Genomic DNA, 25,371 nt, shown 5'->3' on the forward strand with positions numbered 1-25,371 from the left:
CATCCCACCTCACCACAATCACGTGGACTGAGAGCTTAAGACGCCCCCGAATCCCTTAGAAACGAGAGTGTATTACGTACGGAGAAGGAAATTTGACGTCGTTCCTGCGTGATTTTTACTATGGCCGCGGTGGGATTCGACAACAAAAGCGAGTCATTTGCTGCCCTGAGTTGTCAGTGGCGGTGAGGTCCTTCCCTCCCCTCCCCCTCTTCGTCCCTAATGAGGACCCTGCCCAAGAGCGGGGGTAAACGTTCAAGGACCGCGGGTGTTACGTGCACACACACGTGTGCGCGCTCACACGTACGCACACGTACGTACGTACGTAACTCAACAAACGCTTCTTAAACACCTGCTACGCGCCAAGCACCGTGCTGCCTGTGGCTCAGGCAACCGCCCTGGAGATACTTTCCTCTGTGAACGTCGGAGCCCCGGACGCCAGGGGGGAGCCGAGAAAGGAGGAGGGTCTTCGGGTGAACCGGAGAGGGGACGGGGCCTTGGCAGTCACTGCGGGAGCTCCGAGCGTGGCGTGCCTGAGGGGCAAGCTTCTTCCTAATGTTCGACACCTAATTTAAAGATCAACTTTGTAGGGCGCCCGGGGCACTCGGTCGGTTAAGCGTCCGACTTTGGCTCAGGTCGTGATCGGCTCAGGTCGTGATCTCGCGGTCCGTGAGTTCGAGCCCCGCGTCGGGCCCTGTGCCGACAGGTCGGAGCCTGGAGCCTGTTTCGGATTCTGTGTCTCCTTCTCTCTGACCCTCCCCCGTTCATGCTCTGTCTCTCTCTGTCTCAAAAATAAATAAAAGTTAAAAAAAAAATTTTTTTAATACCTAAAAGTAAATTTTAAAGCATTTCTCTTTTTATTTTTTAATGACTTTTTTTTTTTTTGAGTTATTTACTTATTTCCAGGAAGGGAACGAGCAGGGGAGGGGCAGAGAGAGAATCCCAAGCGGGCGCCACAATGCCAGCGCAGAGCCCAATGCGGGGGCTCGAACCCACAAACGGTGAGCTCGCGACCTGAGCCGAGATCAAGAGCTGGAGGCTTAACCCGCTGAGCCCCCCGGGCGCCCCCGGGAGGCGTTTCTAATCCCCGCACACAGTCAGGCAACATGTGCCAACGGCTTGTAAAGTCACCAAAACACATCCCAAGTCCGTGATCGCTTTTCTGCGTGTCACTTCATAAACAGCTCACCGCGCGCGCTCGGAGCCCACGTTGGCCCGCTCGCCACGGCCGACCGTTGGGTCACGCGGCCACGGCGTGTATTTAAGCATCAGCCTTTCCGTGGCCTTCTAGGTTGTTCCTCTTTCTTTGCTTTGTAAATACAATGGTTTCAAAACCTTTGTCCCAAGTTGCCTTTTTTTTCCTTTTTTGACTTAATTCCTCGAGATACCTCCTCAGGAATGAAATTACTGACTCAAAAACCATGACATTTGAATGGCTTTAGATGCGCACTGCCCAACCGTCCTCAGGAAGGGTTGTAACGGTTTCGAAAGCCACGTCTCCGCACCACTCGCTAGGAACCGTGCTGTGTCTCACGCGAGGCCTAGGGCAGCTGGCGGGGGGCTGGGGGATGGTCATCACGCTTCCCGGATGAGAACATCAGGTGTAGACGGGCCAGCCAGCTCAGGGCCCAGCCGAGGTGCACTTGGCCGCGGGCTCCACGGCCCGTGCCCGCCCCCCCCCCCCCCCCCCCAGGCCAGCCGAGAGTGTCAACTCAACTGCAAAGGACGGGCTCTCCCCGACCCGTCTCAGTGAGAGAAGTCTGTTCCATCTCCGCCGTCGTCTTCGGTCGGTCTTCAGTCAACGGTGAGGGCAATCGAACATTTGACCGCTGTCTTGCTGTTTTTAATCTGTACGAATACAATACCTAAAAGACGCTTTAGGGGCGCCCGGCTGGCTCTGTCGGTGGGGCGTTGGACTCTTGATCTCCGGGTTGTGTGAGCCCCACACTGGGTGTGGAGATGACTTAAGAATAAAATCTTTTGGGGGGCGCTTGGTGTGGCTCAGTCGGTTAAGTGTCCTACTTCGGCCTAGGTCACGATCTCGCCGTTCCTGAGTTTGAGCCCCGAGTCAGGCTCTGTGGGGACAGATCGGCTGTGTTCTGCCCCTCCCCCGCTCATGCTCTCTCCCTCTCCGTCTCAAAAATGAATGAAACATTAAAAATTAAAAAAAAAAACTCAAATAAAATAAAATCTTCCAAGGGATGCCTGGGTGGCTCAGTCGGTTAAGCGTCTGATTTCGGCTCAGGTCACGATCTCACAGTTCGTGAGTTCGAGCCCCGCGTGCGGCTCTGTGCTGACGGCTCAGAGCCTGGAGCTGCTTCGGATTCTGTGTCTCCCTCTCTCTCTCTGCCCCTCCCCCAACTGTGCTCTCTCGCTCGCGTGCTCTCTCTCTCTTTCTCGCTCAAAAATGAATAAACATTAAAAAATTAAAACAATAAAAAATTAAATAAAAATTTAAAATATAAAAAGCGCTCCCTTTATGGGGGCTGAGAGCTGTGGTTTCCATTTGAAATGTTAACACAACAGCTACTGGGCACTCTTTGTTTTTCTTTCCGCGCATTGTGCTTTCTGGCCTCAGCCCCTGGGTCCTGAGGTTGGGCCAGAGGTTCTGCCTCCCAGCAGGTGAGCCCCAAACAGCCCACCGCCGGGAACCTCGAAAGGAAGCCGGCAGGGGGTGGGGGGCGGGGGGGCGGGTAGCAGTCCAGCCATCCCAGGTCCCCAGGCATCGGGTGTGCTGAGTCGCCAGAACAGCAAAGCCGGCGTATCAAGGCCTGTGCGGTCCATCCCGTCCCATTCACCCCTACTCCCCTGCTGAGGGCTGATGGAGAGACCCCTGCGCCTGCAGGGACCCCGGCCCACCCCACCTCTCCCGGAGTTCCCAGGCCGGCGGCAGCGGCTCGGCTCCCTAACGCCTCCCTCTCTCCCATCCCACCTGGTCGACCTCCGTCCTCCAGGTTCTCCGGGTGGTCTTCTGCCCTTCCTGCCAGACCCTCCCTTCCCGCCAGACCCTCCCTTCCCTTCCCGCTGGCTCTTTCCTCCAGTCTCCCCAGCGACGCGGCTCCCCCCCCTCCCCCACCTTCACGGCCAGGCAGTACCATCCCTTTGGGCAAATCTCCTCAGTGACGGGGCCACGCCTGAGAAGCACGCAGCTCAGGAGTCCACGGCTGTGTCCAGAAAGGGGTGGGGCTGTGTTTTTTCCGTGACTTCCATATTCCATTGCAACCAGTGATCACACTTTGGTCCTTATCTTGTTCAGCCTCTCCCTGCATCCACCACCCTTGACGACTTTTATTCCATTAGTTGCCAAGATCGACCCCTCCCCAGGTCTCCTTCCCATCCCTAAGATGTTACTTTTCTTAAAAAAAAAATTTTTTTTAATGTTTATTTTTAAGAGACAGAGAAACAGAGCATGAGCAGGGGAGGGACAGAGAGAGAAGGAGACACAGAATCCGAAGCAGGATCCAGGCTCTGAGCCGTCGGCACAGAGCCCGATGCGGGGCTCGAACTCACGAAGCGCAAGATCGTGACCTGAGCCGAAGTCGGACGCTTAACCAACTGAGCCACCCAGGCGCCCCAGTAAGATGTTCCTTTTCAAACTCCATTCTGGGGTCCCCTATACACGCCCACCTCCAGGGCTCTCCACGGACCCCGCCACAGCCCTGCTAAACCTGCCCTTGATTCCTGGGTGGTTTCAGTTCTGTCCTGTCTCCCCGCCTTGGCTGCCACCTAAATGCTGACCGTGCCCACGTCTGCACAGCCAGCCATACCTCTGACCCGAGCTCCAGGCTCATCAGTCCGCCTGCCCACTGCCTGGACGTCCCACAGGCTCCTCGAATGTGTCATGTCCCAAGTGGAGCTCTCTGTCCCAATATCCAGGGCTGCCTCTCAGGCCCCTTGCCTTTCTGTTTCTTGCTTTAGTTGACGGCACCACAAAATATCCACTTACACCCAGGGAGAAGCTCGGGGGTCAGGCTGTCCTGCCTTTCCCCTCACCTCCTACACCCTTTCAGTCATCAGAGCCTACCAGTTTACCAGTTTTCCCTCCTAAACATTTCTCGAATCTATCCTTTTCTGGATGATCCTACGCTGACCTGGTTAGGCTCTGACCAGCCCATAGGAAGCCCACCCTGCACATCCCATACATTTCTGTTCAAAATGCCGATCTGACCACGTGACTTAAAACCCTTCTGTGGCTCTCCTGAAAGGAAAAAAAAAAGTCCTCTGTGCCCCCAGTGATGGTAATTTATCTGTACAATAATGTCACTTAAAGAGACAGAGACATGGGAATGCAAACTGGTGCAGCCAGTTTGGACAACAGGATGGAGGTTCCTCAAAAAACTCAAAATAGAACTACCCCACGACCCAGAAATTGCACTGCTAGGCGTTTCTCCACGGGATACAGGTGGGCTGTTTCGAAGGGACACACGCACCCCCACGTTTACAGCAGCGCTGTCGACAACAGCCAAAGGATGGAAAGAGTCCAAATGTCCCTCGATGGATGAGTGGATAAAGAAGATGTGGTCTATATACACAAGGGAGTATTACTCGGCAATCAAAAAGAACGAAATCTTGCCATTTGCAGCTACGTGGATGGAACTGGAGGGTATGATGCTAAGTGATGTTAGTCAGAGAAAGACAAAAATCCTATGATTTCACTCATATGAGGACTTTAAGAGACAAAACAGATGAACATAAGGGAAGGGAAGCAAAAACAATATAAAAACAGGGAGGGGGACAGAACAGAAGAGACTCATAAATATGGAGAACAAACTGAGGGTTACTGGAGGGGGTGTCGGGGGGCATAGGCTAAATGGGGGAGGGGCACTAAGGAATCTACTCCTGAAATCATTGTTGCACTATATGCTAATTTGGATGTAAATTTAAAAAAATAAAAAATAAAACAAGTTTTAAAAAAAGAGAGACAGCTAGTTGTAAATATGTATTTATGGCACATCCAACTATAAAAGATCTGGCAATTTACCAATCAAATGGAAACAAAATTAGCAAGCCAATACGTATTTTACTAATAACATTTTTTTAAGTTTAGTTTATTTTGAGAGAGGAAGAGAGTGCAAACAGGGGAGGGGGAAAGAGAGAAAGAGAGAGCAAGAATCTCAAACAGGCTCGGCACTATAAGCGTGGAGCCTGACGTGGGGCTCAAACCCACCAACTGCGAGATCGTGACCTGAGCCGAAATCAAGAATCAGATGCCTAACTGCCTGAACTGCCCAGGCACTCCTTTATTTTACTAGTAACATTAATTTATTGCAACAGATGGTATTTACTGAAACCGATGACTGCACAAAGCGTGACCCTCCAGCGCAAGTTCCCCGGTGTTTGGCAGGCGTGTGACAACTCACCTCTGCCGCCACTCTCCGTTAGAACTTCTGCTAACCCCCTCTTCACGCCACCTGGAGGGAAGAACCAAGTCCTCTATTCTCTGTTCGGTGGCTGACACCATTAAAGCGGCGCTCCTCAGCACCAACTCATCATAAACACAAAGGCAAATGCAAACACTGAAACCAATTGGCAACTTAAGTCATAGAGCGCCTCCCGGATAATCCAAAACATGATTAGCTCATTTGTTTGTTATCTTATCACTAAAAGTAAGACCCAAAAGTTAACCTTTCCGCAGAAGTTTCATGGACTTTGGGTTGAAACCTACAGAACCGAGTCAGAGTTCCAGAAAGAGCCAGGAGCTCCCCACTGCACCCGACACAAACACTCAGAGCCACGTCTGTAGCCATTCCCCGCCATCCACTTGACATCCCAGTGGAAACAAATTGCTTGCGCCTCTGGGCTTTGCATGCCTCCTCATCCCTCTGACTGAAAGGCCCTGTTTTGCCCACTTCTGAAGCTAACTCCTCCTCATCTTTTAGAATTTCACTCAGAAGCTCATCCTGAACCCTCAGGCGGGATCCAACAGGATTTGTCCGAGCTTGCCCCCGGACCACGCAGCATGGAAACACGGCCACCAGACTAAACCCCAGGCTCCCTGCAGCAGTGGAGGGAAGCCCTCACCGTGGCTGAGCCGTACAGCTTGCCACGATGATTGTTTGTGACCTTGGACGTGCCATTTCACCACCTAGGACCTCAGCTGCCCCATCTGCGACACAGGAACAATACAGATAAACTGGCACAGGTGAAAAGTGTAAGTATAAGCAAACTTCGAGCCTGGGCTCGAAGCAAAATATTAGAAGCAACCCAATGTCCACAAATTACACAGATTAGGGCACATCCATAGAACGGAATCTCATGCACAGACAGAAAGAAAGAGGAAGCTCTCTGTGTACGGATGTGGAAACACCTCTGAGATTTGTATTGGGAGGGAGTAGGGACATAGCAGTGTCCGTGGGATGTTAGCATTTGTCTGTGAAAGGGGGGAGGGAATGCATATTCACATTTTCTTGCTTCGGCACTAAAATGTCCGGAAAGGTAGACAAGAACTAATCACAGAGGTTACCGTTAGCGAGAAGTGGGTGGGTGGAGGGCACAGGTGACAGGTTTTTCACCGCACAGACTTTATGTTCATGATTTTAAAGTTTATTTCTTTATTTTGAGAGAGAGAGCGCGCGGGGGATGGGCAGAGAGAGAGGGAGACAGAGTCCCAAGCAGGCTTCATGCGGTCAGCACAGAGCCCACATCGGGGCTCGATCCCACCGACCGCGAGATCATGACCTGAGCCAAAACCTAGAGTCAGACGCCCCACCAACCGAGCCACCCAGGCGCCCCACGTTTATGATTTTTAAACTACAAGATTGTTATTAGTTATATAAAAAGTAAATGAATTTAAGAGCAAACGGTAATATTGCTGCCATGGCCACATCTCGGGATCAAGTGGGGAAACCAAACAAAATCTGCAAAAGCACGTGCCGTGGTCGTAAAGCGTGGAGCAACGGCAGCATTTTTGTGGTGAAGTTACTACCCTCCGGGGTCACATGCCTGCCCTTCTCTATCCCTGCACCCCTCCCGCCACACTCACCGGGAGGACCAAGCTACCATGTGACAGAGGGACGTGGGGAGGCTGCAATTCAGGAAAGGACAGCTGGGCACATGATCTCGTGCCTGCTTGTATTATGGCGGGTCCCACGTGCAAACCCTCCCGCCCAAGAGCCTTCCTCCCACCCTCCCTTCCCACAGCTCAGTCCCAGCCAGACCTTCTCGTGGGCCCCCGCACAATCGTGACCTTCCTTACTCAGTTGGACGTTCTCCCAGGAGCCTCAAGGCCGCCAAACAGCAGGTCCCCACAGAGATACTGGGTGCTGAGTCCTGAGATCCTGGGTGAGCTAGCTCAAGGTGAGTCACTTCGGATGGGCTTCCCGCCTCTTCTCCCTCTTGCTTCAAAGAAACTGGAAGGGTGAGGGCGCCTGGCTGGCTCAGAGCACATGACTCTTGATCTCAGGGTCATGAGTTTGAGCTCCATGTTGGGTGTAGAGATTACTTAAAACTTAAAAAAAAAAAAAAACCAGAACTGGAAGGGAAGAATGCCAACATTGGCTTTTGGAGAGCAGGCAGGTGCCATGCAAATAACACCCCAGCAATGCCCACAGGAAGGGTCTTCTGTGAAATTCTACGCTGAGTCCTACTTGGTTCAAGGAACGGCCGGAAAGACCCTAACCATGAAATGATTAGATACATGGATTTTGGTCATGTGTCTATTCATTCAACAAATATTTACTGAGTGCCTACTAAGTGCCAGGTGCTGGGCTAGACAATGGCATGCTGGTAAACAGGCTGTCCAAAAACAAAAGTTAAAAGGCCCTGATTTTTTTTTTTTGAGTAGGTTCCGCACCCAATGGGGGGCTCGAAGTCATGACCTCAAGATCAAGAGTCACATGTTCCACCAAATGAGCCTGCCACACACCCCAAAAAAGCCCCAATTTAAAGCATCTGTCAACTACCGTGGTGTGAATACTCCCACTATGGTCCATTATCAGCTGTAGGACGTCACCGAATGTGGAACTGGGAGGAGAGAGGCACGACCGGTTCTCGTCGGCACAGGCTGGCTGCAGCACGCCACCAGACGATGAGCAAAACACACAGACTCTACCTTCATGAGCACGTGGCATAATTACTAACGTTTCCTGAGCGTTCGCTGTGAGCCAGATAATATTCTAATAAGTTCATCATTACAAACCGTTAAGTTGTCACGACAAACCCTATATGGGGGGTTTTATCATCGGATAACAGGAAACTGCACACATAATCTCGAAGTGGGAAGCCAACAGACAGGGTACTGGAATAAACTATCGACAAGGGGGCAGGGGCAGGACATGATGACCAGGGCAGAATCTCTCCCCGCCTGGGTACCTTAATGAATAAGCACAGGAGGGCCGCATGCTACGCTGTTCACCCATCCCGCTGGTTAAACCACTGAAATTTGGGGATGGTTATGCTAGCTAGAATCATCCTGGAACAAATATTTTCAGTTGGTGGCAAGTATTTGTTGTATTTGTCACACAGAGGACATCATTCCACGGCTTTCTGATTTCCATGGTTGAACGTTGAGAAGTCGGCTATCGGTATAAATGTTGCCACTTTTACAGACAGCGGGGTTTTTCTCTAATCCCTTAAAAACATCTTCCTGTGCAATGATTTTAATAGGCATCTCTAACATACAAAGAATAGGGGCGCCTAGGTGGTTCAGTCGGGTAAGCCTCTGGCTCTTGGTTTCAGCTCAGGTCCTGATCTCATGGTTCGTGGCATCGGGTTCTGGGTTGACAGCTTGGAGCCTGCTTAGGAGTCTCTCTCTCTCTCTCTCTCTCTCTCTCTCTCTCTCTCTCCCACTCTCTCTGCCCCTCCCCCACTCAGTGCTCTCTGTCTCTCTCAAAATAAGTAAATAAAAACATTAAAAATAGGGGCGCCTGGGTGGCGCAGTCGGTTAAGCGTCCGACTTCAGCCAGGTCACGATCTCGCGGTCCAGGAGTTCGAGCCCCGCGTCAGGTTCTGGGCTGATGGCTCAGAGCCTGGAACCTGTTTCCGATTCTGTGTCTCCCTCTCTCTCTGCCCCTCCCCCGTTCATGCTCTGTCTCTCTCTGTCCCAAAAAATAAATAAACGTTGAAAAAAAAAACATTAAAAATAAATAAATAAAATAAAACAAAACACAAGAGATAACTATTTTTAACATAACCACAATACCATTATCATATCAATAGTATTAGCAATGGTATTACTAGTATATCACTCATCAATAATTCCTAATATCCAGTGATCTAATGTCTAAATTGACTCACAAACGCCATATGCTTTTTTAAACGTTTTAGCAATTTGTTTGTTTGAATCAGTATCCATAAGGCCCACATATTACGATTGCTTGGTATGATTTTTAAAATCTCGTAATCTATAGGTTCCCCATACACACACACACATACAAACACACACACAAAATCTATATATAAGATACAGATTTTATATATATATATATCTATACATATATATGTGTAGATATATATACTTTGATATATTTCATCAGTTTCTGTGGTTTTCCTCAAATAGATTTGGTATATACTTTGTTAGATTTTTTTGTTTTTGTTTTTTTATTTTTTTAAGTAGGCTCCACACCCAATATGGGGCTCAAACTCACAACCCTGAGCCCAAGAGTCACATGCTCCACTGACGGAACCAGCCAGCTGTCCCTATTTTGTTAGATTTATACTTAAGTATCTCATTTTGGGGAGTGCTACTTGAAATGGTAATGTGTTTTTAATTTCAGATTTCACTAGTTCATCGCCAATATATAGAAAAGCAATTGACTTTTGCATAGCAGCCTCATTTTCTGCAACTTTTCTCTAATCTCTTATTAAGTTACAGGAATTTTTTGTTGACTCTGATTTTCTACATAGATGATCATGTCATCTACAAAGTTTTATTTACCTCTTCCCAATCTGTATCCTTTTTACTTCTTTTTCTTTTTTTTTTATTTTTTTATTTATTTTTTTCACCGTTTTTTATTTATTTTGGGGACAGAGAGAGACAGAGCATGAACGGGGGAGGGGCAGAGAGAGAGGGAGACACAGAATCGGAAACAGGCTCCAGGCTCCGAGCCATCAGCCCAGAGCCCGACGCGGGGCTCGAACTCCCGGACCGCGAGATCGTGACCTGGCTGAAGTCGGACGCTTAACCGACTGCGCCACCCAGGCGCCCCTCTTTTTCTTATCTTATTACATTAGCTAGAATTTCCAGTATAATATTGAAAAGGAGTGGTAAGAGGAGACATCCTTGTCATGTTATTGATCTTAGTGGGAAAATTTCGAGTTTCTCACCAAAAGTATGATGTTAGCTATAGGATTTTTGGAGATTTATTTTATCGAGTTGAGGAAGTTCTCTATTCCTAGATTGTTAAGAGGTTTTTTTTTTTTTTTATCATGAATGGTTGTTACATTCATGTCAAATGTTTTTTTCTACACCTATTGATATGATCATATAATTTTTCTTCTTTAGGCTGCTGATATGATGGATCACATTAATTGATTTTTGAATGTTGAATCAGACTACCATGCCTGATATAAATCCCACCTGGCTGCGGTGTATAATTCTTTCTATACATTGTCGAATTTGATTTGCTAACATTTTGTTGAGGATTTTTGTATTTATGTTTATGAAAGACATTGGTCTGTAGTTTCCTAATAATGCGTGTGGTTTTGTTATTAGGATAAGATTGGCCTCATAGAATGAGTTACAAAGTATTTCCTCTCCTTCTGTCTTCTGGAAAAGATTGAAGAGAATTGGTAATAATTTTTTTTCATAGATGTTTGGTAAAATACCAGTCGGCAAATCTGTGCCTGGTGCTTCCTGTTCTTAAGGGTTATTAATTATTAGTTCAAAGACATTTTTTAAGATACAGGCCTATTCAGATGGCTTCTTTCTTCTTGTATGAGTTTTGGCAGACTGTGCTTTTGAAGGAGTTTGTCCATTTTATCTAAGTTATCAAGTATGTGGGCATATAGCTGTTCATAATATTCCTTTGTTATCCTTTTAATGTCCATGGGTTCTGTAGTGATGCCTTTTTATTTCTGATATTAGTAACTTGTGTTTTTCTTAGTTAGCCTGGCTAAGGGCTCATCAATTCTATTGAGCATCTCAAAGAACCAGATTTTGTTTTATTTTCTCTACTGATTTCCTATTTTCAATTTCATTGATTTCTGCTCTAATTTTTATTATTTTTTATCTTTTGCTCACTTTTGGTTTAATTTGCTCTACTTTTTCTACTTTCCTAAGGAGGAAACTTAGATAATTGATTTTAGATCTTTCTTCTTTTCCAAAAAATGTATTCAATGCTACAAATTTCTCTTTAAGCACTGTTTTTACTGGATCCCACAAATTTTGATACACTGGGTTTTTTTTTTAATTTAATCAGAATATTTTAAAATTTAGCTTGAGATTTCTTCTTTGACCTGTTGTTTGGAAGTTTACCATTACATTTCCAAGTATTTGGGGCTTTCTAGCTATCTGTCAATTATTGAGTTCTAATTTAATTTCACTGGGGTCTAAGAGCAAACACTGTATGATTTCTACTCTTTAAAAACTTGTTAAAGGGTGTCTTCTGGCCCAGAAGGGGGTCTACCTTGGTGAATGTCTCATGTGAGCTTGAGAAGAATGTGCTACCGGCTGTTGCTGGATGAGGGGGTCTCTAGATGTCCATTATATCCAGCTGATTGATGGTGCTGCTGAGTTCAACTCTGTCCTTACTGATTTTACGCCTGCCGGATCTGTCCATTTGTGACAGAGGAGTGTTAAAGTCTTCAACGATAATACTGAATTAATATATCTCTCTTCACAGTTGCATCAGTTTTTGCCTTACATATTTTGATATTCTGTTTCAGATGCACACACATAGGATTGTCATGGCTTCTTGGAATGTGGACTCCTTCATCATTACATAATGCCCCTCTTTATCTCTGATAACTTTCCTTGATCTGACGTCTGCTTTGTCCGAAATTAATGTAGCCACTTCTACTTTTTTTTGAGTAGCATACCTTTTCCTGTCTTTTTTTTTTAACACAAAGATTGAGTTTGTAGTTAAAAACTTTCCCACAAAGAAAATTCCAGGTCCAAATGGCTTCACCGGGGCATTCTATAAAACATTTAAAGAAGAAATAATGCCAATTCCACACAAACCCTTTCAGAAAATTGAAGAGGAAGAAATTCTTTCCAACTTGTTCTACAAAGCCAGCATGACTCAAAACCAGATGGGGCGTCACAAGAAAAGAAAGTGACAGACTAATATCTTTCATGAACATAGATGTAACAATTCTTAACGAAATGTTAGCAAATCAAATCAAATCATAAAGAAAAGGTTAACATCACAACCAGGTGGGGTGTATCCCAGAAATTCCAGGCTGGTTCAACGTTGAAAATCTACAATATCAAACAACGAAAGAAGAAAAACCATATGATCATCTCAGTCAATCCAGAAAAAAAAAACTGATAAAATAACGAACATCTATCTATTCTTGATTTTAAAACAAAACAAAACAGAAACAAAAAACAAACAAAAGCAACTCTCAGCACACTGGGAATAAATGGGGACGGCCACAGTCTGATAGAAGAGCACCTAGGAAAAACCTACAAGATAACATCATATTTAATGGTGTAAAATCAATTGCTTTCCTCCAAAGATCAGAAACAAGACAGGAATGCATGCTCTCACTAGTTCTATCAACTTTGTTCTGGAGGTTCTAGCTAGTGCAGTAAGACAAGAAAAAGGAAATGAAAAGAATGCATACTGGAAAGGAAGGAGGAAAATTGTCTTTATTCTCAGACAACATGCTCATCCATACAGAAAATCTTATGGAATCTACAAAACACCTACTAGAACGAATGAGTGGTTTTAGCAAGATTGTAAGATATAAGATCAATATATACAAAAATTACTATAGATCCATGTACTAGCAGTAAGCAATTTGAAATTGAAATTTTAGGGGCACCTGGCTGGCTCAGTCGGAGAAGCATGTGACTCTTGATCTTGGGGTCATGAGTTCAAGCTCTACGTTGGGTGCAGAGATTACTTAAATAAATAAAACTTAAAAGAAAAGAAAGAAACCTAAGAGAAAAAAGAAAAGTCCCATTCAGCAATAAACTGATGTACTCAACAATATAGATGAGCCCGAAAACATGCTGAGTAAAAGAAGTCATGCAGAAAAGAATACATACTGTATGATCTCATTTATATAAATTCTAAAAGATGCAAACTAATCTACTGGGGCAAAAAGCAGATCCCAGATTGCCCAGGAACTCGGAGGGGTGGGGGGTGGGGGTCCAGTGGGAAGGAGCCGCAGGCAAGAATCAGAAATGAACAAAAAGTAACCTTAGAGGTAATCAACATACTCATTACCCTGACTGTGGTGATCGTTTCATGGGTGTGTAAGTGTCAAAACCCCTCAAGCTGCACATTTTAAATACGAAAAATTGATTATATGTCAACAATTTCTTTTTTAAATTTAAGAACATTTTCAGTTTTTAAAGCAAGCTTCGGGCGGTTTTTAAAAAATTATCTTCCCCTTGGCCTCTCACCTTTTTTTGTAGCTCACTTTTGATCCTGGGAACTTTTCCTTATTCAGAGGGAAAAAATAACACACGTACACAGCCAGCTTCCCAAAATATTAGCCTTCAATCTAAAACTGGTTTTCTTTCACACATTTTCCTTTACAATGTATCTTGGCACCTTCCCTGCTATTCAGTTCGTCTCAGCTACCAGAGGTGTTGGTGGGAGAGAGTTGGTTTCTAAGGTAACCACAGACAGTAAGGTACCAAGCTTGGGAGGCTGGAGTGCACACCCAGAGGTGACCCCCCCCCCCCAGGCAGCACAGACCTCCCCTCAGTGGGAGTTAAGGTGAGAAGCCCCTTCTGCACTAAATGCCTTGAGATCTTCAGAAACCATGAAGGGCCGAACTTCTGGGGGTGGCGTCTCAAGGCATCAAGGGACAGTAGAAAGGGAGACACAGAACTGAGAGCAGGAAGGTGAGATCTGCTGGTCACCGCCCCGTGGGAAAGAGGACCGTGCAGACGGACCCGGACTTCCAGCAACACCCTCGCCAGTGTCCCCGCAGTAAGCCTGCACCCTTCTAATCTTCTGAGAACCTCCTGCCTCCGCACCGTTCTTTGGTTTCATCTTTTCCTCCAGTGCTGGCACCGTGCCTACAACATTGAGGGGGTGTGGTTGACAGTTAAGCACAGACTCCGGAGACAGACAGCCTGGGTTCCCAGCTCTGTGACCCTAAGCAAGTCATTCAACCTCTCTGGGCCTCAGATTCCCATCTGAAAAGAAGGGGTAACGGTAAGCACCTCAAAAGGTTGCTTGAGAGGATCTAATGGTTAATACTGACAGTCTGTTTAGAATGGTATTCACACAGCAAGCACTGTATATGTGTGGGGTATGGTTATCACTTCATATTAAAATGTGATCGGGAACTCAACAGGTGGAACGAACAGAATACTGAGTGGCATTCAAAGGGGGTGTATAACACAGGTTGACTACTGGTTATCCTGTCCACCCAAAAGCATTCTAGAGAAATCTAAATCAGCCAGAAAATAAGTCTCCGCCTTAGGGCTAAACGATACCTTAACTAAGCCAGCCTTTCCACATCCCCTTCCCAGCGGAGAAGGGCTACAAGAAGGATAAAAGATCTCCAATAAACAGTGGCACTGGGGCCTTCAGTGGTGATGTTGTCTTCAGAAGGAGAATGGCTGCAACCTGGAGTGACTTGGCTGTCACTCTCTAGGACACACCCGCTTTGGTCTGGGGATGAGAATGAGAAGCTGTTTCTCTAGAACTCACTCCGAACCATTCGGGGCTCTGGATCACTACTCTCCCTCCGCTACTCAGTCAAGCGTTAAGTTTCTAGAATCCCTCCCCGCAAATAGGAGCCGCCCATACCTGTGTTTTCCTCTGCTTCTCACGCCTAAAGATGAGGAAGTATGAATTCTAGCTTCAAGTTATCAAATTAATGAAACTTCTTGCTAACCACCTACAACCTGTCTGTGCCCTTCCCAGTTTCCTTAAGTATAAATGAACGAAAGCAGCATTAACAACGAACGCCCTCCCCACCCCACAGGATGTTGGACAGAGGAAAGGATTCATTTATTAATAGAGTTCTGGGGGGGGGGGAGTTAAAAGGACTACGTCAACTCAAGGCATCGCTTCTTAATGTCTATTTTGATTTTTCTGTCCAGCACGCTACAGTTTACAGAGCCCGTGCTTGAACTTATTCTATCCTTACGACCTGCAAACAGCGGTCCCAGAGCTGAAAAGGGACACAGTCCCCAAAAAACTCAGTTCTTTGGACTCCTAGTCTAGTGCTCTTTCCATTAACCAGACGCTGCTTCCAGATCCCCTACAACGCAGTCTGTCTTGGGTCTAATCTAGGTCTTGTTTCTAAACCAAGAGTTGCAGTTCACCTAAGTGGCCAGCTAACTTGAAGGAACTCTCTTCTGCTGAAGCCCCCCCCCCCTTCCCCATAGACTTCAAAGTGGAGTGTACCAAGAGATGCTCAGGTGTGCAAGAGGAAAACGTCTAAGAGTGCGTGCACAGTAGTATTTAACTGTAGCAAACACAGTTGTCTAAGCTTTACTAAAACCTGTCTTTAACACAGGGATCGACCTAGAGCTCTCTCTGGGCAGCGTGTCGGATGTTTCCAGGAACGAACAGTAATGCCACCCACAGCTTAGACCTCCATTTTCACCATCGCGTAACGCCATCCGCCAGACAAAAACAGGCCTGTTAATTGCTACAAACTTGACAATTCTTAGGAAAGACACGGAGAATGACCATGAAAATCCTTGTTCTGCAGAGAGTCACTGGTTATCTCCAGAGAAAGGCCCCACAAGAGATACTGAACACAGAAGAGATACCCGTTTTTATGTGACCGCGTCCTACGCTGAGGACTGGCCGGCAAGAGTGGACTAACACTTGTGTTCCAAACCAAACAACGACAACAAAAAATCCACTTAATCTGTTCCTTCAAAGTGAACAGGGCAGTCTATTAATGAGTGGGAAAGGCATTGCTTTGCTAAAGAAAGTCATGCATACGGGGAAAGCATTTTGAAAATGCACGACTACATATGGGTCCAACATTGTGATTTTTAAAATTTACTTATCGGGGAGCTTGAGTGGCACAGTCAGTCAAGCGTCTGACTCTTTATTTTGGCTCAGGTCATGATCTCAGAGTCCTGCGAAAGAGGCCGCGCCAGGCTCTATGCTGAGCGCAGAACCTGCTTGGGATTGTCTCTCTCCCTCTCTCTGCCCCTCCCCCACGAACATGCACTCACATTCTCTCTCTCTCTGTCTCTCAAAATAAATAAATAAACATAAAACAATAAAACTTATTTATCAAAAACAATGTGTTACCTGTAAAACATATATATATATACATATATATATGCATACATATATATATTTTTTTAAATCAAGTAAACCCTATGCCCAATGTGGGGCTCAAATTCATGACCCCGATGTCAAGATCTGCATGGTCTACCTAGTGAGCCAGCCAGGCACCCCGTCACCTGTAAAACTTTTGTCTGCACGCTTGAAAAACTAAGAAACAGAATTTTAAAATCTGTTTTAAAAACCTAAATGAACTTTCTTAGTAGGTTTGGACCCATTTGTTAAAAATACAAAACGCAGCACCTTTCAATCAAATACCAAACAACTCATTGACTTAAAATGTAAGTTTGCTGACTGGATTTCAATGAAAACCTTTGTATCGTGGTGAACGGACTGGAAAATGAGTCCTAATTTAATAAATGCAACCAAGGATGCTCTTCCTCTACTTTAATCTACCTCTTTGACAAGTATCTCTTCCAGTTATGACAGCCAATACCTTTCACTAAAAAAGTATGATTTTAAAAATGCACTTCATCTTTATTTCGATCTTCGCGTATTCCTACTCTAGGGCATGTTTTATAGGGTATGTAATAAAATTGCATGTACACCATTGTTTTTAAAATATCGCATGTATTCAGAAAGCACGATAGGACTTGTCTGGCGACCACTGGTTGGTCTATCAGCACAGAGGAAGTGTCCACATTCGGGAGCATCATCCTCGCAGGTAGAACGGGAAAGGAATAAACAATAAGGACAGCAGCAATTTGGACCGTGGCGCTTCAGATGCCGGCAGACCACCCGTCTTGGGGAGTTCTGACCTGGGAGGTGGTGAAGACGGGTGAAGGCAGCAGGTCTTTCTTTTAATTGTCAACTTGTACTTGGTATCATCTAGGGGAAGCTCCTGGGTTATTCTAATCGTCAGCCAATGCTTACTCGTCTTTCCTCGTGCTAACTGGTAACGCTGCTGGGGTCAGTCCACACGGCTCCCTCCACACTGCTCATGGATGTGTGGGTAAGCACACGTGCACCGTGCGTGTATTCCCCGCCCCCCCCGCCCCCCAACGATCAAGATGGTGTGGGAGGGAGGGAACACACTGCCCGCGGGGTGTTCTACAGTAGCACTTACCTAGGCCGGAAGACAGAGAGCATTCCCCAGTCCCGATGGAAAAGTTTCCTTTTTATCTTATTTTTAACGGTAATGCCAGGGACCCTCTGACCAATGTCATGTTACTTGGAAAGATTGAGGCACCGTGATTCTGTGAGAGGGGTTGTAAAGATAGAATTGTCCTTGAAAGGCTCTTCCACCGAGTTCAAAAACGCCCAGGGCTGGCACCAAGGTGCCCAAACGCAGGGGAGCGGGAAGAGCGAAAGGTCTCTGCCTCCCAGGTGGTGGTGGGGGGGGGGGGGGCTCGGGGGTAGGGAGGTCACGGACACCGGGAACAGGCTAAAGAGCTCCCGGCACCCAGGAAGAAGGGCCGCACAGATTTTTGGAAAATAAGACGAGGTCAGAGGTGGAGAGAGGGTGAGCAGCGGCGGTGGGAGCGCCCCGCGCGGGAGAAGGGGGAGGGGGCGGCGCGCGCCGACTCGGCGAGCCAGGGCCGGGGCCGGGCAGCCGGCGGGCCTGGCCGGGAAAAGCCGGGGATCCCGACGCGCCCGAGGCCGGCTAGGCCGCGCGGAGAGAGGGCGGCGCGCGAGGGGCGGCGGGGCGCGGGGGGGAGGGGGAGGGGCCGGAGGGGGGGTGGAGCGCGGGGAGGGCCGGGAGGAGGGGAGCTGGGAGGACGGCCCGGAGTGGGGGAGGACGAGCCAGAGTGGGGGAGGGCCCGGAGGAGGGGAGAGAGGAGAGCGGGGGAGGGGAGCGGAGAGGCGGACCCGGAGGAGGGAGGGGGAGGGGCTGGGGGAGGGCCCGGAGGAGGGGAGGGAGGACGGGAGTGGGGGGGGGCGGGGAAGGCCCAGAGGGGGGAGGGGAGCGGGGAGGAGAACCCGGAGCGGGGAGGGGCCGGGGGAGGGGCCTGCGGGCCGCGCCGGCGGAGCGGGGCCGAAGGGGGCGGCGCGGGCACGGACGGGCGGCCGGCCGGGCCTGCGCCCGAGGAGCGGCGCGCCGAGGGGGAAGGGCCCGGAAGGAGCCGCCGAGCCGCCTTCCGCGCGCGCCGGGCCGGGAGGCGAGGCCGCGGCGGGCGAGCGGGCGGGCGTGCGGGCGGCGCAGGGGCCGAGACGAGCCGGGGCCGGGCGGCCGCGGGCCGGCGCGGAGGAGGCCGCAGGCGGGCGGCCGCGGTTGATGGCGGCCGGCGGCCGGCGGCGGGCGCGGGCCGGCGGCGCGGAGAGGCCGGGGGTCCGGCGGGCGTGAGGCGGGGGCGCCGCGCTGCCGGGGAGGCGCTCGCTCGCGCTCTCGCCGTACGCCAGCGGCCCATTGAGGAATTTCCAGACCTTTCACGGAAAGGCTGCTTTTTTTCCCTTTTTCCAAGGACGTTGGTAAGCGCGGTCCCGGCGGCGGGCCGGACCTGAGCGGCCGCCGCGGCGCGCACGCCGCTGCACGGTGGCGGCGGCGGGGCCCGGCCCGGCTGGGGTCCCTGTGGCCGCGGCCCGCGGCGCTGGCCGGCGGGGGGCCCGGGGGCCCGCGCCCGCTCTCCGCGGTGAGCGCCGACATGCCGGGGGCGCGTTCTTCCTGCGGTCCGCGCCGGAGCCCGCAGCGCCAGCCGTGAAGAGATTTGCGGTCGGGGGTTTGTTTTCTGAGAAGGTCACAGTTTTTCCTCTTTTTCTTTCGGTTTTTTTCTTCTTCTTTTTCTTTTCCCTACGGCGGGGGAGGGGACCGGGGGCCAAGAAAGGACAGCATGCTGGCCGGTGCGAGTAGAGTGGAGCCTCAGTTCCCGGGGTCCTGAGAGCCCGGCGCACGGCACCCGACCATCCGGCCGCGAGCGGGGAGGCCCTCCTCCCGCCTCTCTTAACCATCGCAGCCGATTCGGCCCCGATCCCGACGTCCACACTGCAGGACCCTGGCGGCGCGGACGCGCTGAGGAACCATGAGTGTAAGGTTGCCCCAGAGCATAGACAGGTAGGTTTACGGATGATGTGCTTTTCAACACTTTCTTAAGGAAAGGCTGGGAGGGCGGGTGTTGCATTTGGGTAAAAGGTTGCAAAGCCCGGGTCGGGGTGGGAGCGACCGTCTCTGGGGACCCTCCGGACCTGTCTGTGTGTTTATGTTCTGTGTGTGTGTGTCGGCGTCCTGATTCCGTGTTTTTTTAATCTACCAGCAATAGACAGCAGAGCTGGGAGAGCAGAAAGAGGGGCCGTGCTCCCATCAGCCTTTGACTTTTGCCTTGCTACAGGCTGATTTTGAGCCCCTAACACGCCAGTTTAGGGGGCGGGAGGCGACACGAGCCTGGTCACGTGAGTCCCCAGGGTGGATTGGGACTGGCTTTAGGTGTTGAGCTGCTGGGGGAAGGGCCCTGCAGGGGCGTGGGCCTCCGCCTGCTGGTTGCTACGGAATGGTGGGGCTTGGTGATGGGGTGGATTCCATTTCTAGAACGAGGAGGATGTTGCAGGCCTGACTGATGGGACAGAAACACCCTTTGCACCCATACAGGTCTGGATTTTTGCCAGTGGCTGATAATGGCCCCGCAAACGCGCAGGCCACGTTAGAATCTCTTGCTCTGCAGGCTTAGGGTTTAATTGGAGTCCTGCTTACGGGCGCACGTTCTAGGCTTGATCTTCTAAGCCGTTTTTAAAACGCCTGGTTCTGCAGGATGGGCCTTTCCTCTGCCTAGGAGTTGTGGGCTCTCAGGCCTAACCTGCAGAGGCGCTGGGCCTTGGAGTCTGAGCCCAGGACCCACCCCCCCCACCAGCCTCTGCTTCACTGGTTACCACCGCAGTTTACAACTTTGTGAGGCGTTTGCCCGCCGCCGCCCCCCCCCCCCCCAACGCTTTCTCCTTAAGAATCTTGACAGAGGGCTGCATTGTGGGTGCTGCACACATCCTAACTGGATGGAGATGGGTGGTTGCAGGACTGAGCACTGGCCTGGAGGCCGTGTGAGCGGAGCGGCAGGGCAGGGCAGGGAGCGGTGGTGTTTTCAGGCCAGTTAACCTTTGATTATCCATGCTAATAGTAATTTCTTTTTGGCTGTGGAACGCGGCCTGAGTATAATCTGTCCCTCCCAGACACTCCTCTGTGTGTCGTCCCCGAGTCCTGTTTAGATCAGTTCAGCATCAGATCAGCTCAGCAGTCCCCCAGCCCGGGACCTGACTTGGCAGCGGTGGGGGGAGAAGGCGGCCAGCCGCAAAGGACATAAGGCGTGTGCCCCTTCCCCTTGTTGTTGGCCTCTTGTAAAGGGAGGCCCGAGGTGCGTCGGGCCAGGGAGGTGACATGGTTGCCGCCTTCTCTGTTCCTCCGGCTGGAGTTTGGAAATTCGTGCACCTGCCTTTTGTGAGATTTGAATGGTGAGTGATTTCTTAGAAATCGGGGATGTGAGCAGGTGGAAACCCAGGCTTAGGGGGGCAAAGAAAGAGGCCATGACGGTTCCCGGGCTAACGCGAGATGCCCCTCTGGGAGCCTGTGTATCTTCGTAGTCTTGTCGGGATTCATACAGCGCAGGACATCTTCCTAAGAGCTCTCGTAGGACATATCTCATCTGGGCCCACGGCGTTTCTGAGGGGCAGACAAGTTGGATGTGATTCCGTTTTACAGAGGGGGGTCACTGAGGCTCGGGAAGGATACGTGGCTTGCCCAGTGCCGTCTTGCTGGACCAGTGGCAGAGTCTGAGCTCCGACGCAGGTTGTCAGGCCCAGGCTCTCCTGCTTGCGCACACGCTAACAGGGTTTATGACTTGGCCCCGTGGAATGTGGTGTCAGTCTCTCCTTTTGACAGTAGGTGAAGATGCCTTTCAGTGTTCCCTTTGCACTTTTTTTTAAGGGTCGTTTATTTGTTTTTAATTTACTTTTGAGAGTGGGGGACGGGCAGACAGTCGAGAGCGAGAGAGAGAGAGAAAGAATCCCAAGCAGAGCCCAACATGGGGCTCGATCCCACGAACTGTGAGATCAGGACCTGAGCCACAATTAAGAGTCGGATGCGTAACCGACTGAGCCACCCAGGCGCCCCTCCCTTTGCACTTTTTAACAGTCTTGGGGCCAACACTAGCTTCTGTAGTAACGCACTGTTTTCTCCTGGGGGATGAGGTACCTTTGCAGGCTGAGAGCATTCCTCGCCTCTGCCCCCACCTCCGCTCTCTTCCCCGTTAGGTATCTCCCGTTGTATCCGATCTCACCCCCGAGGCTGCGGGCTCATTCTGCCGGGCCTTTGACATCTCAGGTTCAAGACTCTGGATTTTAAATAATTCATGATTTTACTCCGCACTGGAGGGATTGAGCAGAAGGAATGCTCCAGATTGTGGCGTCAGGGTTTCTCTTATAGTTTGTCCACGTGCCGTGTAGGGTCTAGCATGAGACGCCAGACGGGCGTTTCAGAAAATTGAAGGACGCGGCTCCTGCCCACAAAGAGTGTGCAGTCTATTTGGGGAGCGAGGGAAGGGTCCCGAAGACCCTACACTAGGCTGTAAGCCGCGCACAGGCAGGGACTGTGTCTGCTTTGCTCAGCGGTAAGCTGTGCGCACTGAGCCTTCGATAACTGTGTGACGGGTGATTGTGGGAAGGCGTGAGCGTGGCAGCAAGCAGAAAGTCTTCCATTTCAGATTGTCTCAGCGCTCCGGTGTTGGTTTCCCGGGTAGTCAAAGCGGGGTCAGAGAAGGCCTCCTAGGTGGCGTGTATTTCCCAGGGGATAAACCACGTGACACAGGACCACGTTTGTGGGAAAGAACCCCCTCTAGGGGACGGACACCCGCGTCCGCTGGAACGAGGGGTATTTGTGACTGATCTTTGTCTCTCCGTATTAATCGGTTGTGACTGACACATGGGCCCCAGCGGCTGCTTGAGCCCCTGTCGGTTTTGCCCGTCGACCCCTCGTCTTCTCCAGAGATCCTGAAGGTGTGTTTGGTGCTGCAGGCGGAGGTGAGGATGCTGAATTCGTCTTATGGGAACGGTAATGAGTTCTGCTGAACGATCTAGATCCTTCTGCTTCGTCTCCAGTGACACACGTTTCCACGCCGGCCGGGTGGGTTAGGCGGCTGCGTCCGCACGGCAGCTTTCCTCCGTGCAGAGGAAGATAGCCCCTGTGAGGCCAGGACAGACGGCGAAGTAGGAGAGTTAAGCCAAGAGGCCCTGGTTTGAGCCCTGGCATGCCCCTTGACTCCGTGACCTTGGGCAGGTCACAGACCTTCTCTGATTTCCTCGTAGGCGAAACGAGCGTTCGCTTATGTGCAAGGCCTTCTGGTTCACAAACATTTTCACGCTGTGTGTCATTTGAGGATTATAACATTTATTGCGTCTCTCTCGTGGGGCTGTTGAAAAGAGCAAATAAGATAATATATTTCAGATTGCTTTCTAAGCTGTAAAGCTGTAAAGGAGTTCTAGGCGGTGAACTCCTGAATTTGATTTAGCGTCATGCGGTACTTTCTGAACTAGCCCAAAACAGATTTTGAGTAACTGAAGGATCCTTGCGTCGTTTCGAAGCATTTGACCAGAGTGAACAGGCTTTTTGTGCAGAAGTACGTGGTCGGAAGGGAGAAGTACTTCTCCTGTGGTCTGTGCTGGGTAATAGACCTGAAGAATATGAGAAGAGGAAGCTTCTCAGGAGTTTTGATGAGTGGGAGGGACCGTAGCTACCTTGGCTCCCTTAGATTTGGGGTGGAAAGAATTTGTTTCGTGATCTCCGGCCATCCCCAATTCAGAGTAAATCCAGACCCAGCAACCGCCCTTATCAGAGATCTGAGGCTGAATGTAACCTTTCCCTGTCGGTAGCCTTTTTTCTAGAAGAGACTCAATCTTGGGGGTGGGGGGGGGGGGTGGCACAGGAAGGAAGGACGGTAGAGAGCCTTGCGCTTTGGGGAAGGTCTGCAGAGAAGAGACGCTGGGTGCCCAGACAGGGCTTATGTGGAAAGGAAGGGGGTGGTTCTGGGAACTCTTCCCACCTTGGCTGCAGGTTCTTACCGAGCCCCAGGTCCTAGAAATCCCCATTCAGCTGAGTTTAGATGGTTGGCCTCCCTCCCATTCAGAGCTACAAGTAATAAGCCCCCTGAAATGCTGAGTCTCCTCCAGGACATACTCTTGCCCCGTCTGGGGTGAGATGAGAGGTAGCAGCAGATTTGGAGATGAAACGTTTGGTGGTTAATCACCACTATGGCCGGAGCACGCTGAGTTCATTCACTTCAAAAGCATTTTTGAAAGAGCGCCTTTTTTTTTTTTTTAATGTTTATTTATTTTTGAGACAGAGAGAAACAGAGCATGAATGGGGGAGGGTCACGGAGAGGGAGACACAGAATCCGAAGCAGGCTCCAGGCTCCGAGCAGTCAGCACAGAGCCCGATGTGGGGCTTGAACTGACGGACCGTGAGAGCATGACCTGAGCCGAAGTCAGATGCTTAACCAACTGAGCCACCCAGGCGCCCCGAAAGAGCGCCTTTTGATTAACAAATTTATTTAGGGTTTTGTTTTGTTTGTTGTTGTTGTTGTTGTTGTTGTTGTTTTTGGTCGGGCTACTGTCAGAGTCCTTGCCACCCATTTAAGAGAATAAATAAAAAATATGAAAAGTTAAGTGATGGTATGATTTCATCAAAAATAAAAAGATCTTATGAAGGGTAATGGCTCATTCCCAAATTAGTATAGAGACAGAGTCCTGGAAACTCATAACCCTCACGGAGTGGAGTTTGGGAGCCCGGGCCAGCACCCCGCACCGCCGCTCTGAAGGTCTGGGTGGGATCCCATGGGAGGGAAGGGCTTCCGTGCGTGTGTCGTCCCAGGAAACGCCACAGGAGTTGTTTTAATCTATGTTGACGGAGTCCGCTTCGTGTCTTCATAGTGGCACTTACCGCCTTTCCGTCTCCACTTTAGTGGCGTGTTAATCTTGGTTTGCTATTTTATTTTATTTTATTTATTAAGAAAAACTGTTTTTGTTTTATTTTACATTTGGGAGAGATAGAGCGAGCAGGGGAGGGGCAGAGAGATGGAGACAGAATCCGAAGCAGGCTCCAGACTCCACGCTGTCAGCACAGAGCCCGATGCAGGGCTCGAACTCATGAACTATGAGATCATGACCTGAGCCGAAGTCAGGCGCTCAACTGACTGAGCCACCCAGGCGGCCCATTGGCATGGTATTTTAAAGCGGTTTATCACGTGGCCCTGAAGAGCCTCTTCGGGGACCCCCCCGGGGTCCGTGCATGCTTTCCCTTCTCAGCCCCTGAGTGGCCCATGGCAGGACCCGCACACAGCCCGGCTCTGGCCTCCAGGGTCACTCCTGCGCCCCGTGGGGGTCAGCAGTGCTCACGAAGCTACAGGTCCTGTCTCAGAAGAAAAAAGGAATCGTTCCTTCACTCAGTCACGCTGGGTCCCTCCCGAATGGATCGTTAGGGCTCTGAGTGACAGGGGAGCACATCAGCCCGCAGCCTCTTGGGCTCGGTCCCTCTGAGAGCATCATGCGTGTGTCCTTTCCAGAACCAGGACTTTTCCCCCGGGGATCTTGGTCTGGCCTTCCGGGAAACGGTGAAAGTGAAAGTTTGCAAAGACCAGGGAGCAGAGCTGGTGCTGCAGGGATGGAGGAGAGTGGAAGTGCGCTGAGGGGCCCGGAGCAGGGGCTGCAAGGTGCTCTCACACCTGGAAGGACACCCGGAGCTGTGGCAGGAACGTCACACGCGTCCTAAGGCTTAAGGGGTCACCTTGCCCTTTCCTGTTGGCTCCAGAATGGACACCTCTGGGGCTAGTTTGCAGCAGGTGGAGTGTCTCTCCCATACTGGCTGGTCCCTCGAGGAAGGTGGCTCCACATGGCTAGCACAGTTAGGGTCTCAGACTTGCCTCTGCTCCAGTTTAAGCCCATTTCATTGTCTTTTCATCCTGACTTCAGCGTAGGCCCTAAAATCACGAGTATTCTTTTATCTCTTTGTTTGACTTCAGGGTTTTCGTCCTCATTCTAAAGAACAGCAAACTAAGATATGAATGCACAAGGAAGGAGCTTTGAA

At 50.0% G+C, this 25,371-nt stretch overlaps 1 protein-coding gene and 2 long non-coding RNA genes across 18 annotated transcripts in view; 2 read left to right on the forward strand and 1 right to left on the reverse strand.

Moving 5' to 3' along the window:
• The first annotated feature begins 941 nt into the window (after positions 1 to 941).
• Positions 942 to 16,178, forward strand: LOC109495827. Of its 5 annotated transcripts, XR_006591619.1 has the most exons (4): positions 942 to 1,801; positions 5,877 to 6,148; positions 7,138 to 7,293; positions 7,781 to 8,736. It is a non-coding gene; the product is annotated as an uncharacterized LOC109495827 (long non-coding RNA). The 5 variants fall into 5 exon arrangements; XR_006591621.1 differs by lacking the exons at positions 7,138 to 7,293; positions 7,781 to 8,736 and adding an exon at positions 15,589 to 16,178; XR_006591622.1 differs by lacking the exons at positions 7,138 to 7,293; positions 7,781 to 8,736 and adding an exon at positions 11,821 to 13,240.
• Positions 16,179 to 16,929: 751 nt separating this feature from the next.
• LOC111558350 lies at positions 16,930 to 18,004 on the reverse strand. 2 transcript variants are annotated; one of them, XR_002739122.2, is made up of 2 exons: positions 17,446 to 18,004; positions 16,930 to 17,137 (listed from the first exon to the last, which is right to left on the reverse strand). It is a non-coding gene; the product is annotated as an uncharacterized LOC111558350 (long non-coding RNA). The 2 variants fall into 2 exon arrangements; XR_006591618.1 differs by having other exon boundaries at positions 16,930 to 17,313.
• A 969-nt stretch (positions 18,005 to 18,973) lies between these two features.
• ARHGEF11 (Rho guanine nucleotide exchange factor 11) overlaps positions 18,974 to 25,371 on the forward strand; it is an 87,013-nt gene continuing 80,615 nt past the window's right edge. For 6 of the 11 annotated variants that reach the window (XM_023247561.2, XM_023247563.2, XM_023247569.2 and 3 more), the window contains exon 1: positions 18,977 to 19,368. In XM_023247561.2, the coding sequence (XP_023103329.2) occupies positions 19,337 to 19,368 (32 nt within the window). In that variant the 5' untranslated portion in view covers positions 18,977 to 19,336. Of the gene's footprint in view, positions 19,369 to 25,371 lie in introns of all 11 variants that reach the window. The other 5 variants (XM_023247567.2, XM_045048657.1, XM_023247562.2 and 2 more) reach the window with 3 other exon arrangements.

This window comes from Felis catus, chromosome F1, assembly GCF_018350175.1.
Source record: "Felis catus isolate Fca126 chromosome F1, F.catus_Fca126_mat1.0, whole genome shotgun sequence".
Taxonomy (NCBI): domain Eukaryota; kingdom Metazoa; phylum Chordata; class Mammalia; order Carnivora; family Felidae; genus Felis; species Felis catus.